The 19,697-nt window shown below is 47.8% G+C and overlaps 1 protein-coding gene across 2 annotated transcripts; it reads right to left on the reverse strand.

Moving 5' to 3' along the window:
• Nucleotides 1-1,443: 1,443 nt before the first annotated feature.
• On the reverse strand, nt 1,444-18,972 carry nxph2a (neurexophilin 2a). 2 transcript variants are annotated; one of them, XM_076040067.1, is made up of 3 exons: nt 18,479-18,972; nt 18,135-18,283; nt 1,444-4,661 (listed from the first exon to the last, which is right to left on the reverse strand). In XM_076040067.1, exons 2-3 carry the CDS (start codon nt 18,177-18,179, stop codon nt 3,915-3,917), a joined length of 792 nt encoding a protein of 263 aa, XP_075896182.1. In that variant the 5' UTR covers nt 18,180-18,283; nt 18,479-18,972; the 3' UTR covers nt 1,444-3,914. The 2 variants fall into 2 exon arrangements, with proteins under 2 accessions (XP_075896182.1, XP_075896181.1); XM_076040066.1 differs by having other exon boundaries at nt 18,135-18,286; nt 18,479-18,971.
• Nucleotides 18,973-19,697: the final 725 nt, after the last annotated feature.

The raw sequence follows: 19,697 nt of genomic DNA on the forward strand, positions 1-19,697 counted from the left end.
GTACTTTCACGGTGTAGATTTGTCAAATCCGTTGGTGGTTTGCAGTTTGCCTAATGTGCCTCAGAATCATCTTGGTTTTTTTGATTGGTGGCAGTGGGAAAACAATCAATAATGTCATCAGAAACATCAGTGTGCCCAGCTGGTGATGTTGAGGATGATGTTGCAACTCTGCAGAGGAACGAGTAGGTTCACCGCTGACTAAACCAAGCAGGCCAGACGTCAGCTGCTGTTGATTGTTGCTTCGCTGAAACGAGTTTCTCTCCCATAGTGGACAGACGGGCCACTTTATTATGTACAATGCTCCATGTTGTTGTTGTTGACACAAATGGCTAATCAGCCAATCAGACGGCCCGGTGCGTTCAGGCATGTCGGCGCAGCAGAATTTTTTTGTTTTGTTTTTTGTTTGTTACGCGTAACCATCTCTGGACTTTACAGAAAATGATCCAGGAAGAGGAAATACAAAGTGAGCGGCAGTTGTGTTAAAGAAAATGCATTGTTGAATCGAGGGTCAGAGGTCAGACAGGAACGGCAATAACCACTGGTTACAACCAGAGTGCAGAATAAGAATAGCCTCTGACCGTACCATTAATATGACACTTCAGTAAAACTACTAGTTTTGCATTTTATAACTGTGTGTGTGTGTGTAAAAATATGGACCACTAATGAAGACAGAATCCCTGCAATGTAAATAAAATAACCAAGTGTTTCCATCCCTGAGAATTTACTAACACAAAGTGAATTTAATGCGCCAAGTCAGATTTCTTCAATTCTTTCTTTCTTTTTTGTGTTTTGTTTTTCTTGCTATCTAGAACAAGCAGCGTGGCTCCTCCCTAAATTACACTTCCTGGAAGCTGCTGTCCCCCTCTCTCTCTCTCCCTCCCTCCCTCTCTCTCTCTCTCTCCCTCCACCAGTGAAAATCAGAAGAGGTGAAATGTGTTAACATTCCTCTTCAGTTCAACCGAGCCTTTTTTTCTTTCTTTCTTTCTTTCTTTTTGGATGGCGCGTGTGCAAGAGGGCTTGAGAAAAAGGGGAAGACGAGGCCGGCGTGACGTGATGCTTAAAGAGCGGTGGGCCTCGCCCTGATCAGATAAGAGTAATGGAGGCGAATGAAAAGCGCGACGGTCCCCTGATGGCCGCGGCAGAATGGATGTGCTCCCTGAGGTGTAGCTCTGCTATCATCCACACCCGTGGACACAGATTTATTGGCCATTAAAAAGCTACACTGAAATGTAGCTCCTTTTGGAGAAAAAAAAAAGAAAAACGCCGTGTTGATCCCGCTGAGGAGTCCTTGTCGGGGGGGGGGGGGGGAGGGCTGGGGGGCGAACACCAGGCGACGACCGACGAACGAGCGCCGAACTCGCATCAAATAACTTAACCAAAATCCCTCCGTCGCTCTCCCAACACAGAAATGAAACTCAGAAGAATCAAATATTCCGAAATGAATCTTTTCTTTCTTCCACTTTTTACTTACATTATACACACAGCAGTGCTCTTATTATTATTATTTTTTTCCTATTTTACAGAGGAAACAGTTTGAAACAGAGAGAGCAAGCAGGAAATCAACGGGGAGAAAACTGAAGCCGTCTAGAAACTACAGGCCATAATTCTGACATCTACATGTTCTGTCATTTTCTTTTTTCTTTTTCTTTTTTTCGCTTTTACATTTACAAAAAAAGAACAACCAAAAAGAGGGAACAAGTTTTACCCCATTGATATATTTACTCGGCTGGGGGGGGAGGATGAGAGAGGATGGACAACGTTGATTCCGTAGCCATAAGTAAACACATTAAGCTTTGAGATACATGTTGATACACAGCATTTGTACAAAGGAGTGGAGCTAAAACATCAATATAGATTTCAGAGCGTTTCTCACTGTACAGTTCACCCCCCTCCCCTTGTCTGTCTGTGTGTGTGTGTGTGTGTGTGTGTGTGTGTGTGTGTGTGTGTGTGCGTGCGTGCAGGGCCACTTACAGCAGCAAGTAAAGTGGCAGCTGCCGACAAACAAACAAGCAAATAAAGAAAGTGAGAAGTCTGTCTCCCATGTTAGCCTCAGAAAACCCTTTTGGTTTTAAATACTGTGTGTGTGTGTGTGTGTGTGTGTGTGCGTGTGCGTGTGCACGGTCGTGTGTGTGTGATTGCTAAAGTCGAAGCACGTTACGCCATTCACAAGACTGGATGTTCTCCACTTTGACACGAAAATCAGTCAACTTAAGCCTGCTGTACAACAGGGAAATCTCTCAAATTTGGTCCCGCTTCCCCATTAAAAAACTCCAGCCGGGCCTGTTTGGGGCTTTTTCTTTGTTTTTTTCCCCCTCCTCCACTCTCAGTCTTTCCCAGGCTAATTAAAGCCTATTAAAGACAGGTAATGTCGGGGCTGGTGGCAGGACCATGACAAAGTGCTGATAATTGTCTGCCAGACTCACTAAATCCACCTGTCCTGCAATTATCCCACCTCCCCCATTCCCTCCCCCATGCCTCCCCCTGCCCCCCCTACCAACCCTTCAACACATTAATCCACTGCGGGGCCCGGCTCTGCGGGGCTGGAGCGCTCAAAGTGCCTCCCGTAGAACGCAGATGTCGGGCTTTCGGACAACTTAAATGCCGCTGCCTAATAACGATTCCTGCAGGGAAGCGAGGCGTTTTGAGGAGCAGCAGCAGCAGCAGCAGCAGCCCGGCCACCCGTGGATGAGCGCTCACACGCGGCCTGATTTATGGTTATGTTCTCACTTGTCGGAGGATCAGGTGCGTTGAGTAGTTTTGTTTAAATGAGTACAGAATCAGTCAATTCGCCTCATTTCCATCCCACCAAAACGAGCTAAATGTTAAAAAGATTACAAAAGAAAAATACCCGTCACAGCAGCTGAACAGGATCCACTGTCCAGGCTTTGTCCTGTGTGCTGGTGCCCATCGATGTTCACCCCTCTTCCCAATCCAGGGCAGGCGTCTTTTTTCCTGCAGAGACGTGTCAAACCCCGGCTAATTCCGTGTCCCTTCCAATTAAACAGTTTGCAACGTCTCCTGACGGTTACACTAGTGATTCAAAAGTTGTTTTTCGATTTCCTGGCCGAGGCGTTGGGCCGGGGGCTGGTATACGACGTTAGCGTGGATGCACGGCGGCGGCAGAGGAGTGTGTTTTGCGCTCCCCATTGAAGTAGGATGCTGGCTGCCTCGTGGGCTAGCCTCGAAGGAAACATCTGGACAACATGCTAATTATACCGTTGGTTTACAGAGAACATGTGTTGTAGCGACGGGGAGGCGGGAGTCGCCCGGGGGTTGTGGGGGGAGGGGGGGTTGGTTGGTTGGTTAGCTAGCTAGCCCGAAATCCCGAATCAACCCCTCAAACCCTAAAAGTCCCTGAAGACCGACACTAGCGGTCAAAAGTTTGGACACACCGATGAATTTAATGGCTTTCCTTTCATTCTGACTATTGACATTGCAGTTTCTCACTGAAGGCTTCACAACTACGGATGAACACACATGGAGTTATTGTAGGAAACAATAAAAGTGTAAAATAACTCAAACACGTTTCATGTTTAAATTGTTCAAAATAGCCACCTTTCATTAGAAGCATGTCTAGTTACTGTTTTTCTTTACTGCATAATTACATATATCTTGCTCATATATTTGCGGTCTTCAGTATCTATCTGCAGTGTAGAAAGTTGTAAACATAAAAAAAATTGCATGAGACGGTGTATCCAAACTTTTGCCTGGTGGTGTAGCCAGCTAAAGAGTGAGATGTGTACACAAGCCAAAGCATTCATTTCCTTCAAAAGAGCCCTGACTTCCTTTTTGCACATCCCGCAAACGCAGATAAGATAGGTAAGTTTTCAGGGACCAAGAGTTTAGAGGGGGAGCGCTCACTTTCGGACTTTAAAGGGGCAAACAAAAGGTTTGCTTGGCGGACGTGGGCGAGATCATCCGGTGGAGGAGTAGGGTGTGTCGCTGTGGTAGTTGTAGTCAGGACAGACTTTTTGCACCAGTTTATAGTCCACGCTGTAGAAGGCGATGTAGATACATATGACCTTGAAGGGCTTGGAGCAGAGCCAGGAGACGTGGCTCTGCGTCTGCTCCTGGTAGCAAACTTTGGACTGGTCGAAGTTGCACAGCGCCGTCTTCTTGTTGCGGTCCGTCTTCTCGTACTCGATGCGGCAGTTGAAGGACTTGGTGTCTTTGGTCTCCAGCGTGGACTGCTGGGCGATCTCGAACTCCACCACCTTGGAGGGCGGCACCAGGCTGACCGACACGTTGCCCAGGCCCGTGGAGTTGTGGCGGAAGTAGACGCTGAAGGTGCCGTTGCCGTGGTCCACGATCTTTCCCGTGATGAGCAGGTTGAGTTTGATCGTCTTGATGTTGGAGTGGAAGTCACCCCACCCAAACATCTTTTTGAACTTGCCAGTCTTGACAATAGGCCTGCGTTTAGTTCTGGCTTGGGCCCCCTGAACATCTGTCTGGTTAGATAACCAGTCCCAGAAGTCCTCCATGTTCTGCAAATATGTAATTTCCCTCATGTTGCTCTTGAACCCGGGGGAGCCCTTGGCAAACAGGCGTAGGGGGTTGAGGATGCGTGGACTGGCCCCCGTGGGGGAGATCTTCTGCTGGGCAACGCTGTCGCTCCATTCGATGAGCTCCGTGGCCCCGGCCTGCACTTTTCCGCACGTGACCTGAGGAGAAAAGAGGAAAGTTTTTGGAAAAACAGGAGCATGTTGTAGCGATGGTAGCAGTTTTGTTTCTGGGCCAGGGGAAAGACTTCGACTCCACATTTTGGAGTCGGCTGAAATTTCATTAACAGAAAGTCATCCATATATACTGTGCATATATATATATAAATATATACATATGTGTATATGTATATATATGTATATGTATATATGTATATATGTATATATATGTATATATATATTGAGAAAAACACTTTTTGAAAAAACATTAAGACCGTAAAATACAGTTTCTCCCCCACTGGTCTGTGAATAAACATGAAAGAAATTAAATTTCTGAGCTGCTTGCATAACAACTAGCAGCAAAATGGAACCGTAAAGCCAAAGCAGCTACATGGAACTAATTGTGGGTTGTCGTGTTCAGTCGGTTGATGCCCTTTCAAAAAAAAAAAAAAAAGCTTTTCATGCTGATTTCCTGAGCACTAGTAGCACCCAGACTAGTCCAGGGCAGTCCAGGATTCTCTTCTAATGTTTCAGTCCGAGCCAACAGACGACGCGACAATGCAAATCCTCGGGACTGAACACACACACACGCAGGGAGAGCTGGTCTTGTCTGTCGCTGAGGCCAGCGTCGTCACACTGCCGTGCATGTGAACTTTAGCGGTGTTGCGGCGAGCCACAGCGCACAGCTATGAGTGCTAATCCCAGCGCTGAGCCGCGGCGGCAAACTGCGATCCCCGCTTGTGCCTAGCAGCCTTTTCGGGGCTGGAGGAGGGAGAGGAGAGAGCTTCCTGGTCCACTCCAGATAAAGCTTTACTAATTCACGGCAATAAGCTTAGCTGGTTTTTATTAGTAATTAGCGTCGCTGGCTTTCCTCGGGCCCGGTTGCAGGGATCACTGAGAGAAGCAGATGTTTGAATGTTTGAATTCTCTCCGAGCTGCCCGCTTCTTCTACAGCTTCTTCTGGACTAATTATAATTTCGCTCTGAGCTTGACTCGAGCATGTGTGCGCGGCTAACAAACTGGCTCCGTCTGCATTTGTTTTTTTGTGTTTTTTTTTTTTTTTTGCCCCTCTCCCTCCTCCCTCCAGACTCACACTGAGTCACACTCACTGCCTTTTCCGAAGCGGGCCTGATTACGTCCCAAACAGGAAGAAGCACCTTTAATGCAGGGAGCTGCGGGTGCGAAATGCGAAAATCAATGTGTCTGACATGCTCAATAAGTCCAATCTATCAGCTCTCAATCCTTAATTAAGACAGTCTCTCGCTGTAAACAGGGATGAATGAGGCGCCGCCGTAATAACTTCCCTCACAACATCACAGCCGTTTTAATCAGCCGCTTCCATTGTCTGGCTGCTCCCTCGCTGATGCCGCCACTTAGCGACGCCTCGCGCCGGCTCGGCCGCTAATTTGATTGGGCTCTCGCAGCATCGCAAAAAGAAGAAAAAAAACAAAAGAGACTCTCGTGCAGCTCACGGACAAAAGGCAGTGCGCGGCGTGCGCTCCGGCTAAATTCCTTCTTTCAGCGTGAATCTCAGGTGAGGCTCCGTGTAGGACGACGAGTCTAATGGAAAGCGAGGAGAGGAGTTTAAGTATGATGAGCCACCGGGGAAATTGGCGTGACAACAAAGGGATCAGCGGAGGGATATCTGGTACTTAAATGCCCTGAGAGAGATGAAGCACCGGGAGCCGGGAAGCTCACGCTGACACATGGGCTTTGCTTTTTTTTTTATTTAAAAAAGAAAAAAAAACAAATAAAAAAAAAACTCAGTTTTCCTCTCTCACAATCTCTGTTTGCACACACACGTCAACACAGCGTTTAGCAACAGTGTTTAGCGTGAACGCACCCAAGGAATTTTACTTGTTTTTTTTTTTTTTACAACAAGATGCTGCAAAGAAGGGTGAAAAAAAGAAAAAGAAGGCGAAGAAGAAGAAGAAGGTCTGATGAAGGAGAATCTACAAAAGCTTAATTAAGATTCCTTAATCGGAAGCTGCCGTGCTCCAGGCATTCCAGGGCGACTTGAAACAAGACATTATTATGATAATAACTGCAGTCTGACGGAGCTGCAGACCTCATTCCAGCCGACGCCAGGGCGAAAATGGCTGCCGGGCGAGCGACGGGAGAGATGTGCTCAATCTGGCTCCTTCAGTCGACAGCCGAGCTGTCCGTGAGGCGCCTCAACACCTCACGCACCGCTAATGCGCCGCTAACGCGCAGCTGCTCGCAAGAGGCAGCAGGTAACGGTGGACGTGAGATCATGAAGGGTCAAATACGTAAAAAAATAAAAAAAAAACACACACACACACACAAGTTGCTGGCTTGTAAATTCTGCAAGTTTGGGAAAATGTTTAGTAGTGTTTTTCTTTCCCTCAGTGGGCCCGGCAGTCGAGGGGTTCTGGTCCTGAGGAGACCAGACGCTGCTAATCTCAGTGAGGCGAGTGTTGTGCTGTGCGGTGCATTGAAAGTGGTGGTGCACTTCTCGAGAATGCGGTTGTCATATAGCACAGGTGTACTGGAGTGTTTGTGGTGTACATCAGTCCACTCTTGTATCTGGCCCACCTCCTCCTGCTTCTTTCTTTTCAATTCCTTCATATTATTGGAACACACTCGTTTCTCTTGCTTTCGTGCTGCCTCTTAGCCTCACTCCTGAAAAAAAATATTGATGATTTTTTTTTTTTGCTTTGTGACCGTGCTATAGCATGAAAGCTCTGAAAAGTGAGTTTTTGCAAAGTTCAACCCCCCCCCCCCCTTTTTTTTTTTTTTTTACAACATCCAAGAGAGCAGACACACTTTTTGATCTGTCGCCGTGACCTTTTATATCAGGAGGAGGAAAAATAATATTCATTCCTGAGGCTCTGCCGGGGCAAATTGCCTGAAAATCTCGACCTCCTTCTATCTTGTTACGCTAACAATTATTGCTCCACACTGTCAGACTCTTGTACGGGGTGGCAGTTTGGTGGCAGTGGGGGGGTTTGGGGGGTGGAGGGTTGGATGACACGGCGCTGCTGTCGGCACAGCTCGCTGCTGCTTCTAATGACAATACACATCTCGCCGCAGAAAAACACTGACTTGCACTTTTTGGGGCGAAAGCGAGGAATATGTGTCACCATTAGAAGCATTCGTCCGCAGGCTTGTCTCGAAGAAGTTTCCCGATTTCTCCAACTGGGCCGATGGCAGAGGAACCATCTTGCCAATCTTTTGGATTTATTTTTATTCCATTTGTTTTGGAAGGCGACGGTAGAAAGTGTTTGTGAGAAGAAGGCTTCAGAATGCAGTGAACTGACTCAAGTGGCAACAGTTGGAGGCTTCGTGTCGGTGCTGTTGGAACAACACTAGTTGTGTACCACTGCCTTGTTGTGAGCTGCAGTGTGTTGGATGTGGGTTTACCCCACTTTTGCCAAAGAAGGTCAGGAGAAAATCCACATTCTCCTCCGAGGAACGCGTTGATGCTAATCCCTTTAGCAGCAGCTCGGCTTGCAGTTGCTTCCTGTATACTCTTTCTTCTGTGTTTTTAAAGGTCCCTTTACCCTCACCACCTCAGATATCATAACATCCTTTGTGCATCTGTGTTTGTTCAGACGCGCACGACTACGAATCCGGTTGTCAATTTGCTAAGACACAATTAGCGACATCACAAAGGGCTATGAAAACCTTCCTCAGGTTCACAACAACGCTCCAAGGCAGGTGTTGGTTCCAGCCTCAGAAAACACCTTTCGATCAGAGCCACAGTGAAGCCTGTGTGTTAACGCGGATATTAAAAACCAGCGCGAACCAAGTGCAAACCCCACGTGTTGAAGCCCTTTTCTGTTTTGGATGATAGAAAACGGTGTGACGCTGTCGTCTGAAATTGGAGAAACAAAGATGTGACAGCAGATTTTTAAACGGTATTGCAAACTGCCTGCTTTTGAGGTGCTTGAGACTGGAGCGCAACAAGACAGACGTGTGAGATTTCCGATGAATCTCATCCTCTCGGCTGTTTCCTGCTTCAATGTTGGCCCCTTGGAGCAGTGTTTTTTACTTGCAAATTTTTTTTAATCCTCCTCGCTGCTCACATTTTTACATGTGCGCAATTGGTGGGTAGAGAAAAAAAGGAGAGAAAAAAAAAAAAAAACTCTCCACAAATTGCACTGATACAGTCCATTGATTTCTCTGTAAAAGGCGCCGCCGTCGCTCCACGCGCTCTGCACATTGATTAAATGTTTGTGTCAATCAATAACGTCCAGACATATTAGTAGCTCTTAAATACCAGGGGTGGTCGGAGCGGCGCTCAGACCCCGCCCGCCCCCCAGCGAAGAATCAGCCTCCACGTCCGTCCGTAACGAGCGTCACGGCTGCCGGCCCGGCCGTCCCGTGGGCAGACGTATCTTTCAGCAGGGCCTGACATGAAGGTAATTGCGGCGGTGGCCAGAAACCAGCCTCTAGAAAGTTATTAAGAAGCCGGGCGACATCTGGCTCCGGGATCATCTGAAAAGATGCCGTTAAAACATATTTGCGGTGAGCAGACGGCGGCGGGCGGCCGTGATGCTCTGTGGGCCTGCGGGCGAGGCCACGGCGCTGGCGTGCTGATGACAGCCGCGATTGGAATCTCTCCCAGCCTGCCAGGGTCCAAAATGTGCTCCTGATTCCTCATCTCATATCTGCTCTTATGCATTTTTAGTAATTTTTCAAGGGGGGCGGGGGGGGATTTGTGTAAACTCGTTTTTAGTGTTTTTTTTCCCCCACCACATTTTGGTAGATTTTCATTGTTTGTTTGTTTGTTTGAATCCTAGCCCAACCCCCAAACACATAAGGCTGCATTTGGGAAAAATTGCTTTCCCACAATAAACAAAATGGGCAATTAACCTGCTCACCAGTGCAGGCAGAGCACTTTCCAGCCCCGTTCTTCATGGATTTATCTGTGCAAATTGACCTCGCTTTAGTGGCGCAATTCATTTCACCGCTAATTTTCTGTGTCCGAGGCTCCATTAACTTGATGCGCTTCGGCGCTGTAAAAATCTGGACATTCAACAGAAATCTCCCCCTCCCCCCCACTCTACTCACCCACCCCATCCACTCACCCAGCACCAGGACGGAACCCCTGCAGATTGTTTGCGGGGCGGGACCGACCGCAGCGCCCTCTTGTTTAGGAGCAGCCGACACGACGAGCCACTCGACTCGCATTTAAAGTGCTCTTCAGGCTGCAACAATCCCCCTGCCCGAGTCCCCCCCACCACCACCACCACCCTCCCCCCGCGGCCATCCCCCACCGCGTGTTGTTGGATATATCATTTGTAATGACTCATAGCCAGAGCCAGTTCTCCAGGAGAGCGAGAGAGAAGGGAGAGGGAGAGAGAAACAGAGAGAGAGAGAGAGGGAGAGAGAGAGAGAGAGAGAAGGCCCCGGAGGCGCATAGGCAGGAGTGTGCGCGGTGCTGAAGAATAGATTGGTGCTCTGATGGCTGGAACAGCCTCACGCTCCACAGCCATCACTTTTAATCAGAGGCCCGGCCGCAGAAACACATGGCAGGTGTTGGAGAGCGGCGGCCGATCGCAGCGGACAATCCGCACCAGGGGCACCCTACCAATCACACGCTGCGCTCTCTCCCTCTCTCTCTCTCTCTCTCTCTGCGTGTGTGTGTGTGTGTGTGTGTGTAATATCTGCTCTTTTCCAGCATAATTCTTAAGGCCATTACCAGCTGACCTCTGTGAGAATGAGGCAGAACACAGCCTGTGATTCCCTCACACGCTCCTGCTTAAGATGTCACCCATCCCAAATGGAGCGCTTTTGCACGCACGCACACGCGCACACACACACGCACACACACACGCACACGTACGCACATACGAACACACATGCTCGGGATTAATTTTTTAACATCCAGCCATTTTGTAATTGACTCCGTCATTTAAGGCAGTTAATTGGTGCCGAGTCCCGTCACGCATGTCAAGGATAAAACGTCGAAATTCCAGAAAACTCCTCCCATCGCCACCTTTCCTCGACCACACCCGCATTTTGAGAACGAGGCGCTGACGGCGTTTTCTTTTTTTCTTTTTTTCCTCCATCGCTGTGATCCCACCGGTTGTTCCTCCCCCCGCTGTGTCTGGCCCTGTATGACTGATGCGCTGGTGAAAAACCCCGGGAGCGCCAACAGAATCCTCCTCGCCAGACATTTGACGGCAAAACAGGTTTTCCGAGGCGAGAAAAGCCGAGGCTAGGAAGTCGAAGCGGGTTGCGCCGAGCCGACGACGTGAGCCGCCTGCCACAAAGCCTCCGCATGACGTCGTCCGACCGAGACCATGTCAAGATTTAGTGGCCAGTTATCGAGATATTTTCGCCTTTCTGCCACTTAGCCACCGCTGTAGTGTCCCTGAGCCAGAAACAGAGCCCCCTCTCCAAACCCCCAATGGGAATCTGACCTCTGAACTCTCGAGTGGAGAATTGTTCTGACAATTAAAACCTTGACATGGAAACTAAGGAGTAATTATCAAATTACTGCCCACTTCCATACCTAGAAGGCGCTTGAGAGATTCTCACTTTGCACAATCACCAGTGTGCGCTGGTGCACCAGTGACACCAGGACGATGAGATACCGCCGCCGTATGGCAGCGATGACTGCCAAACTGTTTGGGAGACTTGTGTTTGCACTCATTTTATGAAAGAAGGGGGAAAAACAGAACAAGAGACTGAATGAGAGACACGTTAAGCCCACATGCTGCCAGCGTAGATCTTAACAAAATAATTATTTCCTGTCCATCCAGCAACTTATAGACTAACTTGAACATCATCCTCAACATGTTGTACTGACAGTGAGAAAAGTCTGGAGAAAAAGCTCGCAAAAAGTATAATGCCGTAAGGTGCACAAACCTCTGTGCTGCTGTCTAATCATATGAGAAATCATATTGATTTAGAATTTGTTCTGTGACCACTGTTAATCACTCCTGTTACAGTCACTTGTTTTATTTTCTCTGCTTTTAAAAAACTCTAAATTCAGGAGCACTTAACACACAGTCTTCCAGAAGGAGATTATTTAAATATTGTGTAAATGTCGTTAATTATTGTCCTTACACATCCTGAACTTCAGCTCAGACATCCTGCAAACAGCCAATAGGAAAAATAATTCTGGCCAAAAAAAAGGATATTGGGCCCAGTAATCAGCCAGTTTGCTTTTCTGAGGGTGAGAAGTGAGTGCGTTAAAAAAAAAAAAAAAAAGTAGGGGAGGGAACGACCTGCTGTAAAACAATGACCAACAGGCTTTGTTAAAGTTAAAAGTGCCTCCTACTGCTTCCTGCACCAACAGGAAACCCTTGAGTAAGCAAACTTCATTGATCCACCTCATTTCAGGAGGCAGATCATTTCCCCAGTCATTGTTGGAGCTTTACTTCTCTTCTTTCCAAAACATCGTCTACCAGCGCTTCACCAAATCGATACGATACATAAAAACCAAAACCATTTATTAAAAACAAAACACATCCATAATGACATGACATAGGCAACAATCCCCCACTGGGAAGCTCAGTGTCAAACTGGCCGGTAGTGAAAATTATTATGAGCTATCCTGTGGTTGCACAAATGCAACAGTGCCTCAGTGTAGAAGTATCTACTGATAAAACCAAACCTCCTAACTGTGAGCTGTTAAATAATGGTGGGTTTGATTGACGTCTTTGCATCATATTGGGGTTGCAGTGAAAATGTACCACCTATATTCTATAATACTCAGCTCAGGTACAAGCAGAGAAAACAGGTGTGTACCTAGTGCAAACTACACCAACCTAAGGCACTATTAAATATCTAAATACTCAACAAAACATATATTCGAAAAAAAAAAAAAATCAAATTTCAAAATAATCTTAGTTATTTATTTATTCCAAATTTAGTTAGGGCTCCAGAGTGGGGATTGCGTTAGACAGGGTTGCTTTATGAATAAATTAATAAATATCTAAATACATTTTAAGAGACGTATGCTGGTGTGAATGACTCAGAGTGGAGGAAAATTTAAATGCGGCTAAAGATGTCAGGTGTTCTCCGAGCGTTAGCGCCGGATCCCGCCGGGAGCGAAGAGCCTCCAGATAATCGGGATACTTGTGTTATCTCAGCAGCTGCCACGATTTCTGACAGCAGCAAAGCCCCGAACACTTCACTTTTAGACAGGCGTTACCTTTCAACGCGTCATCAGTTTGGTAATCCCCTTAACATGGCCAGAGCGCCGACTCCTGACACCTGCAGCACACCTCCAGGCGTCTGATAGGACCGTTTTCGGCGAGAGGGTGGGATAATACCGCCGAGCGCGCTCGCACTCGCTGTAATTATCAACCCCTTGACCATTTTTTTTTTTTTTTAAACGTGCTCTGCTCAGACGCCCGTTAAGCGAGCAGCGAGCAAGTGTCTCATCCTGAGAGGAAGTTTTGCCGCGTTCAACATGCCGAGTCTCTGTCTTTGTCAGTTTTTTTCCCCTTTTATTTCCCCGCTCCTGCCGGGAGCCTTTTATTCGGGGAAATGTTCCCGCTTGATTTCCCTCAAATCGCACGTACAACCAAATTTTTGACGGAGCAAATGTTCCTGTTCTGGAAGCAGATTGTGCCATGGCTGATTTCACAGGGACGGCGCTCTTTGAAGAAGAGACGAGGAGCGGGCGGGGAGAGACGCCGTTTCCCTTTTTTACCGCGACTTGCTTGTGAAGACAGGTACTTGAAAGAAATATACAAAGACAGAGGGGAGCTGACGGTGCTTTGTTGGGGCTCGGAATGACGAGCTGAAAAGAAAAAAGGCCTCAAAAAGCCCGGAGGCGCAGCGGCGAGGAGGGGGAGGGAAAAAAAAAACGGAGAAGAATCAAAACACATATTTTTATTGTACTGGTTCCAAAGCTGTCACACCTCGTCTTTCGGCGCAAAGCCTGGCGGTTTTTAATTAAAGAGGTCAGTCGGGTTCCCTCCGCTCGTTGGCTTCTCCTCAGAACCAAAGCAGGCATCAGGATGTTCAGGAATTCTAAAGTCTAAGGTGAATTCATGGGAGGTCAGTCGTTAAATGTAATAACAAGTATTTTTGGAAAATAAAAAAATCCAAGAAGATGTCGCCAATTTGGTGAAACTGTGTGCGCATGCAGTCACGGCTGATCTTTGCCTTGTTCTTTTGGTGCAGCTGCCATTGAATAAAAAAAGAAAGAAAAGCCGGAGCAGCGCGGGCAGCAGAGGAGCTTCTAAACTGCCACGTCGTGCATCAGAGAGCGTTCGATGTGTCTCCTCAACCCCGCAGGGCGCAAACGACGGCGCTGTAAGGTGGCCGAGTCCGCCGCGTCTGACGGCACCTCGGGGCTTCGCCCATAAAAATTCATAGCTGTGGACCAAGGCCGGGCCGCTCCACATCATATTAAACGATATGTTTCCAGCACCGGGTGTGGTTCGCCTCATACCGGCACTTCATAAAGCAGGAGGGGGAAGGAAAGCAGGGGGAGGGGGGGCGGGGTCGGGGTGGGGGGGTGTGAGTCGGCGTGTTTGATGGTTTTTTCCCGCCAATAGCGACACACAATGATTCTTTTTTTTATAGAAAAGTTGGCGAGCCGGTTCCACTCAATAGCGACCGGCCGCGGCAGCCCGGCGACATTTGAGGGATTTAAGCGGCAGACATGGCAACCCGGCCTTGTGAGATGTGAGACGGTGGAGGGCCCAGGACTGCAAATGCCACGGACGGCATTGTTTATTGGGGATTATCTGCTCCGACCCTCTGGCTAGAACACATTGGTGACCCCAATATGAGCACAGATACACATCGGGGGGGGAAAAAAACAAAAAGAGAAAAGCGTAAGCTGCAACCAATGATTCCTTCGGGTGGGTTGGAGGCGCCCTTCACTCCATCCAGCACACGGTTAACCAGCAACCCAAAGAACAAATTCCTTCTGGTTGTTGTTTTTTTTCCCTCCTTCTTCTTCTTCTTCTTCTTCTTCTTCTTGGAGACTTTAAGTTCTCTCCCCTCCCTACAAGGCAAATCTGGAGAGAGGTCGATGTGAAGACCAGGCAGAGCAGGGATGAGAAGAATATAAACACTCTTTATACATATATATATATATATATATATATATATATATATGTATATATATTGTCCAGGGGGAAGGGTGGCGACGGTGACGAGAGGGCGAGGAGGGAGGGGGCAGGAGGGAAGGAGAGAGGACGGGGGAGGGGGAACGGAGGGGTGCACGGGGCCGGGCAGCGGGGTCTGTAAAGGAGACGAGGACCTTATCACAGCCCAGCAGCTCTGTAATTCGCCGCCATGATAAAGTGGCAGCGCGCAAAACCTTACAAGTCTGGCACAATCCAAAGACGGATTAGGTTTTTCTGACATAAGCTTCCTGAAAAACTAATCAATCAGCCCATGCAGTATTATCAGAAGCGTGAGATTAAAGAGCTGCTCCTAATCCACCCCCACCACCCCCCGCCCTCCTCCTCCCCATCGAACCCCCCCTCACCCTAACCCCCCCGCTGTACATTTTATTACACTTCCACCAGCGTTAGTCGCCTTTAAATATACAACAAATAAATAATGAAAGCAGACCTAATTGAGCATGGGGGGGGGGGGGGGGGTCTGGGTTAAAAAGCCCGTCGAGAGGGGAATTTATGTAGAATTTGTGTTTTATTATGAAGTCGAGGATAAAATTGTTGCCCTTGCATTTTTTTATTTTCTCTTTTTTTTTTTCCACTTTGAACAGCGACCGCCGTGGAGGGGTGGAAAAAAAGAAAAACATCAGGTTGGGAAAAACACGTTAAATCTCGGCCCCCTGCTCTTGATTGCCTCGGCGCCGCCGCTCCGTCTTTTCTCGCTGACGGATGAATGGATCAACAAGCCCAGTGGCTAAAGGCCAGGAGATAAAATAGACAAATAAATAAATAAACCGAGGATTCTAATGAGTGCTAATTCCCTCGAGGAATGACTTGTAATCCCTTTCAAATCGAACGCGTCGCCTCAAAGTTGCGGCGGGTGAAGCTGAGCAGCGGCGGCGGGCGGCGGCGGCCGAGCGGTCGCCTGCTTTTCATCTCTGTTGGCGCGTCGACGCCCTTCCGAGGAGACTCCGTCCCCGTCTATCCGCCTGACCCCCAGGAGGCGACGACGGGAGGGGGGGCAGGGGGGGTTAAAGGGCCCGACAGGCTGAGCTCACCCGGTTTGGGGGCCGCACAGACGCCTTTTGTCGACGCATAATGTCGCCCGAAAAGCTTCCTCGCCTCCGCAGTGAGACGCAGCGGCTTAATGGACTTTGTCAACGTCTTCTCACCCTTAATCCCGAGCAGCGGTCGGGGCGGTGGGGGAGAAAACACTTTCCTCGCAATGCAATCAGCGGGTCGGAGGAAGGGTAAAGACAGTGGGGAGGCGGGGGAGGGGGGGGGCAGTAAGAGCTCTCAAGTATGCTTTATCTTCATCTACATTGTTCTGTTGTCGCCGAGCGGTGGATCACTGCTGCAGATGTCACGGGGGGCGAGGATGGATTCTCCCAGGATGCCTCTGACCCTCTTACTCGTCCCCGGGGGCGGGGGTGCGAGGGGGGTCGGAGCGGAGCGGAGGGCGTTTGGCACAGATGCTCGGGCCAGGGGGGTGGGGGGTGTTTGGTTTTTTTTTTCCTTTCTTTTTTTGCACTTTTCACCGTTTGATTCACGTCGCGGCCGTCCTCTGGATGGCCAGAGGAGGAGCGTTTGCTCTCTGCTCCTCCTTCTGCTGTGAAGCATCTCAGGAGGTCGAGCCTCCGCTGGCTGACTCGGGGAGGTCGGAGCAGGAGGCCGCTCGCTCTTTTGCAGCCTCTCAGGGAAAAAAGATTTCCGGCAGAAAAAGTTTTTATTAATATTTAATACATCAAATATGCCGCTGTAGAAGGTCAGGGAATAGTAATCAGGGCCACTATGTCCCCAGTCAGGCAGCGGTGGGTCTGCTGGGAGAGGAGCCGCTGAGGCGTATGAAGAGGGTCTCTCCTGGGATGCAGCCTGTCTACCGACCCCCCCCCCCCTCTCTCTCTCTCTGGAGGCAGCAGTCCCAACAGGCACAAGGCCGATTACAGCAGCAGCCGGGAAACAGGGAAGAGCACTTTTGGCGCCACATCTGCACAGTTCAAGGCTATCTTTAAAAAAAAAAAAAAAAGAAAGAACAAAAAATGGCTTTGAGGGCAGAAGAGATTTAAAGGAGCTCCTTCTCATGACGAGATTCTGTAGCGTGAGGATGATCGGGATTAAAAAACAAAAAAAAAAAAATAGGGGGGGGGATTATTATTCAAAATCTACGGGTGGAGTAAAATGAGAAAGTGGCTAAATCGACGTTTAGCTTCCTTGAATCTCGTGATTTTCCATGAGATCAGTCCGAATAAATTCCAAGCTCAAGGTAATCAGGTGAACATGAACATTTCAGGAAATTTCTCCATCATTTAAAAACCTTTAGGCTTCACGTTTTTTTTTTTTTTTTTTTTTTTTTTAATCCTATCATCGTGAGTTACCCAGTTCGCTTCTGTAAACTTTAAACTGGACAAAAAAATAAAAAATATCACGGCTTCAAGACAGAAGTCAAACTGTGTTTAAACCTAAGAGCAAGTGAATAAAGGAAACTTCTGACTGCAGCTGTGCTTGTGAGTCAGAGCTAAACGACAAAGTGGCAGACGTATTGTTAAGCCACAGGTGAACGGCACAGAAAACTAAAGACCAACGATCCAATTGTATAAGAGAGAATTAAAAAGCCCTTAGTGAAGTCAGTGAATAATGAAGTGAATTTAATTATAAAATCAAAATGAACCACACTGCACTTTTGAGCAAGCTGAGGATTGACAGTTATAATAAGCAGGTCCACAATGCTTCTATTACATCAGATGACAGCACTTCTGGAACATTATATGATGAAATATTTTCTGTATAAGAAGAAAGGTCACAATGGTTAAAATTGTGACATTAACTGAGATGATGCGGCGCTTGCAAATCACCCATTAAACTGACAAATTCCGAGTCTGTTCTGCTGAATTAAATCCAATCACGGCTATTTATGTTTACACAGTTATAAATTTATCATCCCATTAGAAGAGGTGGTGAGGATGTATCCCTTATTTTTTAATAAATGCAGAGAAACAAATAGCCTGGATTTTAAGGGGCTATTCTGGGTATTTTAACAGCCCATAATTTCAAAGGACAATAAACCGGCTTATCCTCGTCAAAGACGTGATAAGTGCTTCACGCTCGCTGCTAATGACTGACTGTCAACTAAAATTCCATGGCTGCAATTTACTCGCTCGTCATTTGGCGTCGTGCCGCAGCACTTTGCAGAATACACCCGGCAATAATTAGAGCACAATATTTGAATCTGCGGGGATGAGGCGAGTGGGTGCCCTGCGGTGCGCCCGACGGCCCCGCAAACGCACCCCACACCACAACTTTTCTTTTCGTCCCGCAATTAAATCTTTCGAGTTTCCTCCCCACGCCCGCGATGTGAAACACAGAGAGAAATCTGCACATTTCCGAACCGTCTCGTTCGTTCGTTCGTTCGCCTCACCTGGTGCAGCAGGAGCAGGAGCGTCAGTGTTTGCAGAGCCCTCATCTTCGCAGACTTGTCGACTTTTATTGGGAGTGAGCGGCGCTTAAATCCTCTGTGGAAGGTTTGGAGGGGGGCAAACGCACGCGCCGCTGGAGCATCGCTGTGATCTGCTGCGGGGGGACGTGGAGGGAGAGAAAAGAAAGAAAAAGAAAAAAAAGAATAATAATACATAACATATGTGCGTTCAGTGGTGGGTGGCTTTAAACCTCCATCCAAACATCTGGAAGAAGTGGGTTGACAAGTGTGGCTTATTTGACAAAGCTGAGAAGAAAACGAAAAAATAAAATAAAAAATAAACTTACCTTTTCTTAGACACCTCACTTGACACAGCAGCTGGAATCATCCCCGTTCAATCCACTTGGGCAAAGAGTCGTAAAATCCTCTCAGGCGTCGTGAACAAAGATTCGGGTTGAGACTCCTCCAACTTGCGAACCGAACCGAAATGAGTATCGAGCTATATTTCCTCCTTCACTTGACACTTGAGAAAAAAGGAAAAGGAAAGAAAAAAAAGAAAAGAAAAGAAAAGAAAAGAAAAGAAAAGAAAAAGCAGCCGGTGTACCCGGTTCGGTTCAGGTGGCCGCTCGTGCCGGTGCGAGCGCGCGGACCGTCCGCTCGCCGTCAGCTGCGCAAGTTGCTCTGAGCGCGCGCAGGCAGCCCCGTCCGCCGCGCGACTGGAGACTCCAAGGTCGGCGCGCGCGCGCGCGCTTCCCGGGCAAAGAGATGGGGGAGAAGATCTTGTGTGAAGTCTCACTCCCTCCGCGTGGGAGACAAGTGAGAGGCTCCCTCGTCACTGATAGCAGCCTCGCGCCCGCCACACAGCCGCGGCTTTCTCTTTCTTTCTTTCTTTCTCTTTCTTTCTTTCTTTCTTTCTTTTTTTTTTAAACCCTTCACACGTTTGGAAGCATCGTCTCACTTGTTCAGCCTTCTTTTTTTGATTATATATGCGGGGCAAATCCACGAGTAAAATCCCCTTTCAAAAATAACCTTACGACCTTTTGAAACGTAGGCTTGATCTTTGCGTGTCTATTTTGTTTAATTTCTTCTTCGTGGCATTGTGTCTTGCATGAATTTGTTTGTGGGCCTTGACAAATAAGAATTTCTGTCACCTTTTGGGACAGACAATAAAGCTCATCTTAATTTATCTTATCAATGAATTGTCCATTTTTTTTTTAAAAGAATTTGTGCACAAGTGGCTCTCAACCTGTAAAAGCAGTCGGTGTCTTTTGTGACGGTGGGAAATCACGTGTATTTGTTATTTATTTATTTATTTATTTATTTGTTTGTTTGTTTGTTAACATACTTGTGTAGTGGCCGACACGACATGGCAGCGCTGTACACACACTTTACACACACAGCCAAAGGTCAGATGCTGCAGTGTGTGTGTGTGTGTCAGGAGCCGTGCACAAACAGCAACACTGTGTGCTCAATGTTTAGCAGGTTGGGTTTGTTTAACTTTGGCGTCATCAAGTGGTCAAAGCTAAATACTGCAAGTAAAAAAAAAACGGGATTTTACTTTTGTGT

The sequence above is a fragment of the Nelusetta ayraudi genome, unplaced genomic scaffold (assembly GCF_046127955.1).
Source record: "Nelusetta ayraudi isolate G7.1 ecotype Tasmania unplaced genomic scaffold, CSIRO-AGI_Nayr_v1 ptg000060l, whole genome shotgun sequence".
NCBI classification, from domain to species: Eukaryota; Metazoa; Chordata; class Actinopteri; order Tetraodontiformes; family Monacanthidae; genus Nelusetta; species Nelusetta ayraudi.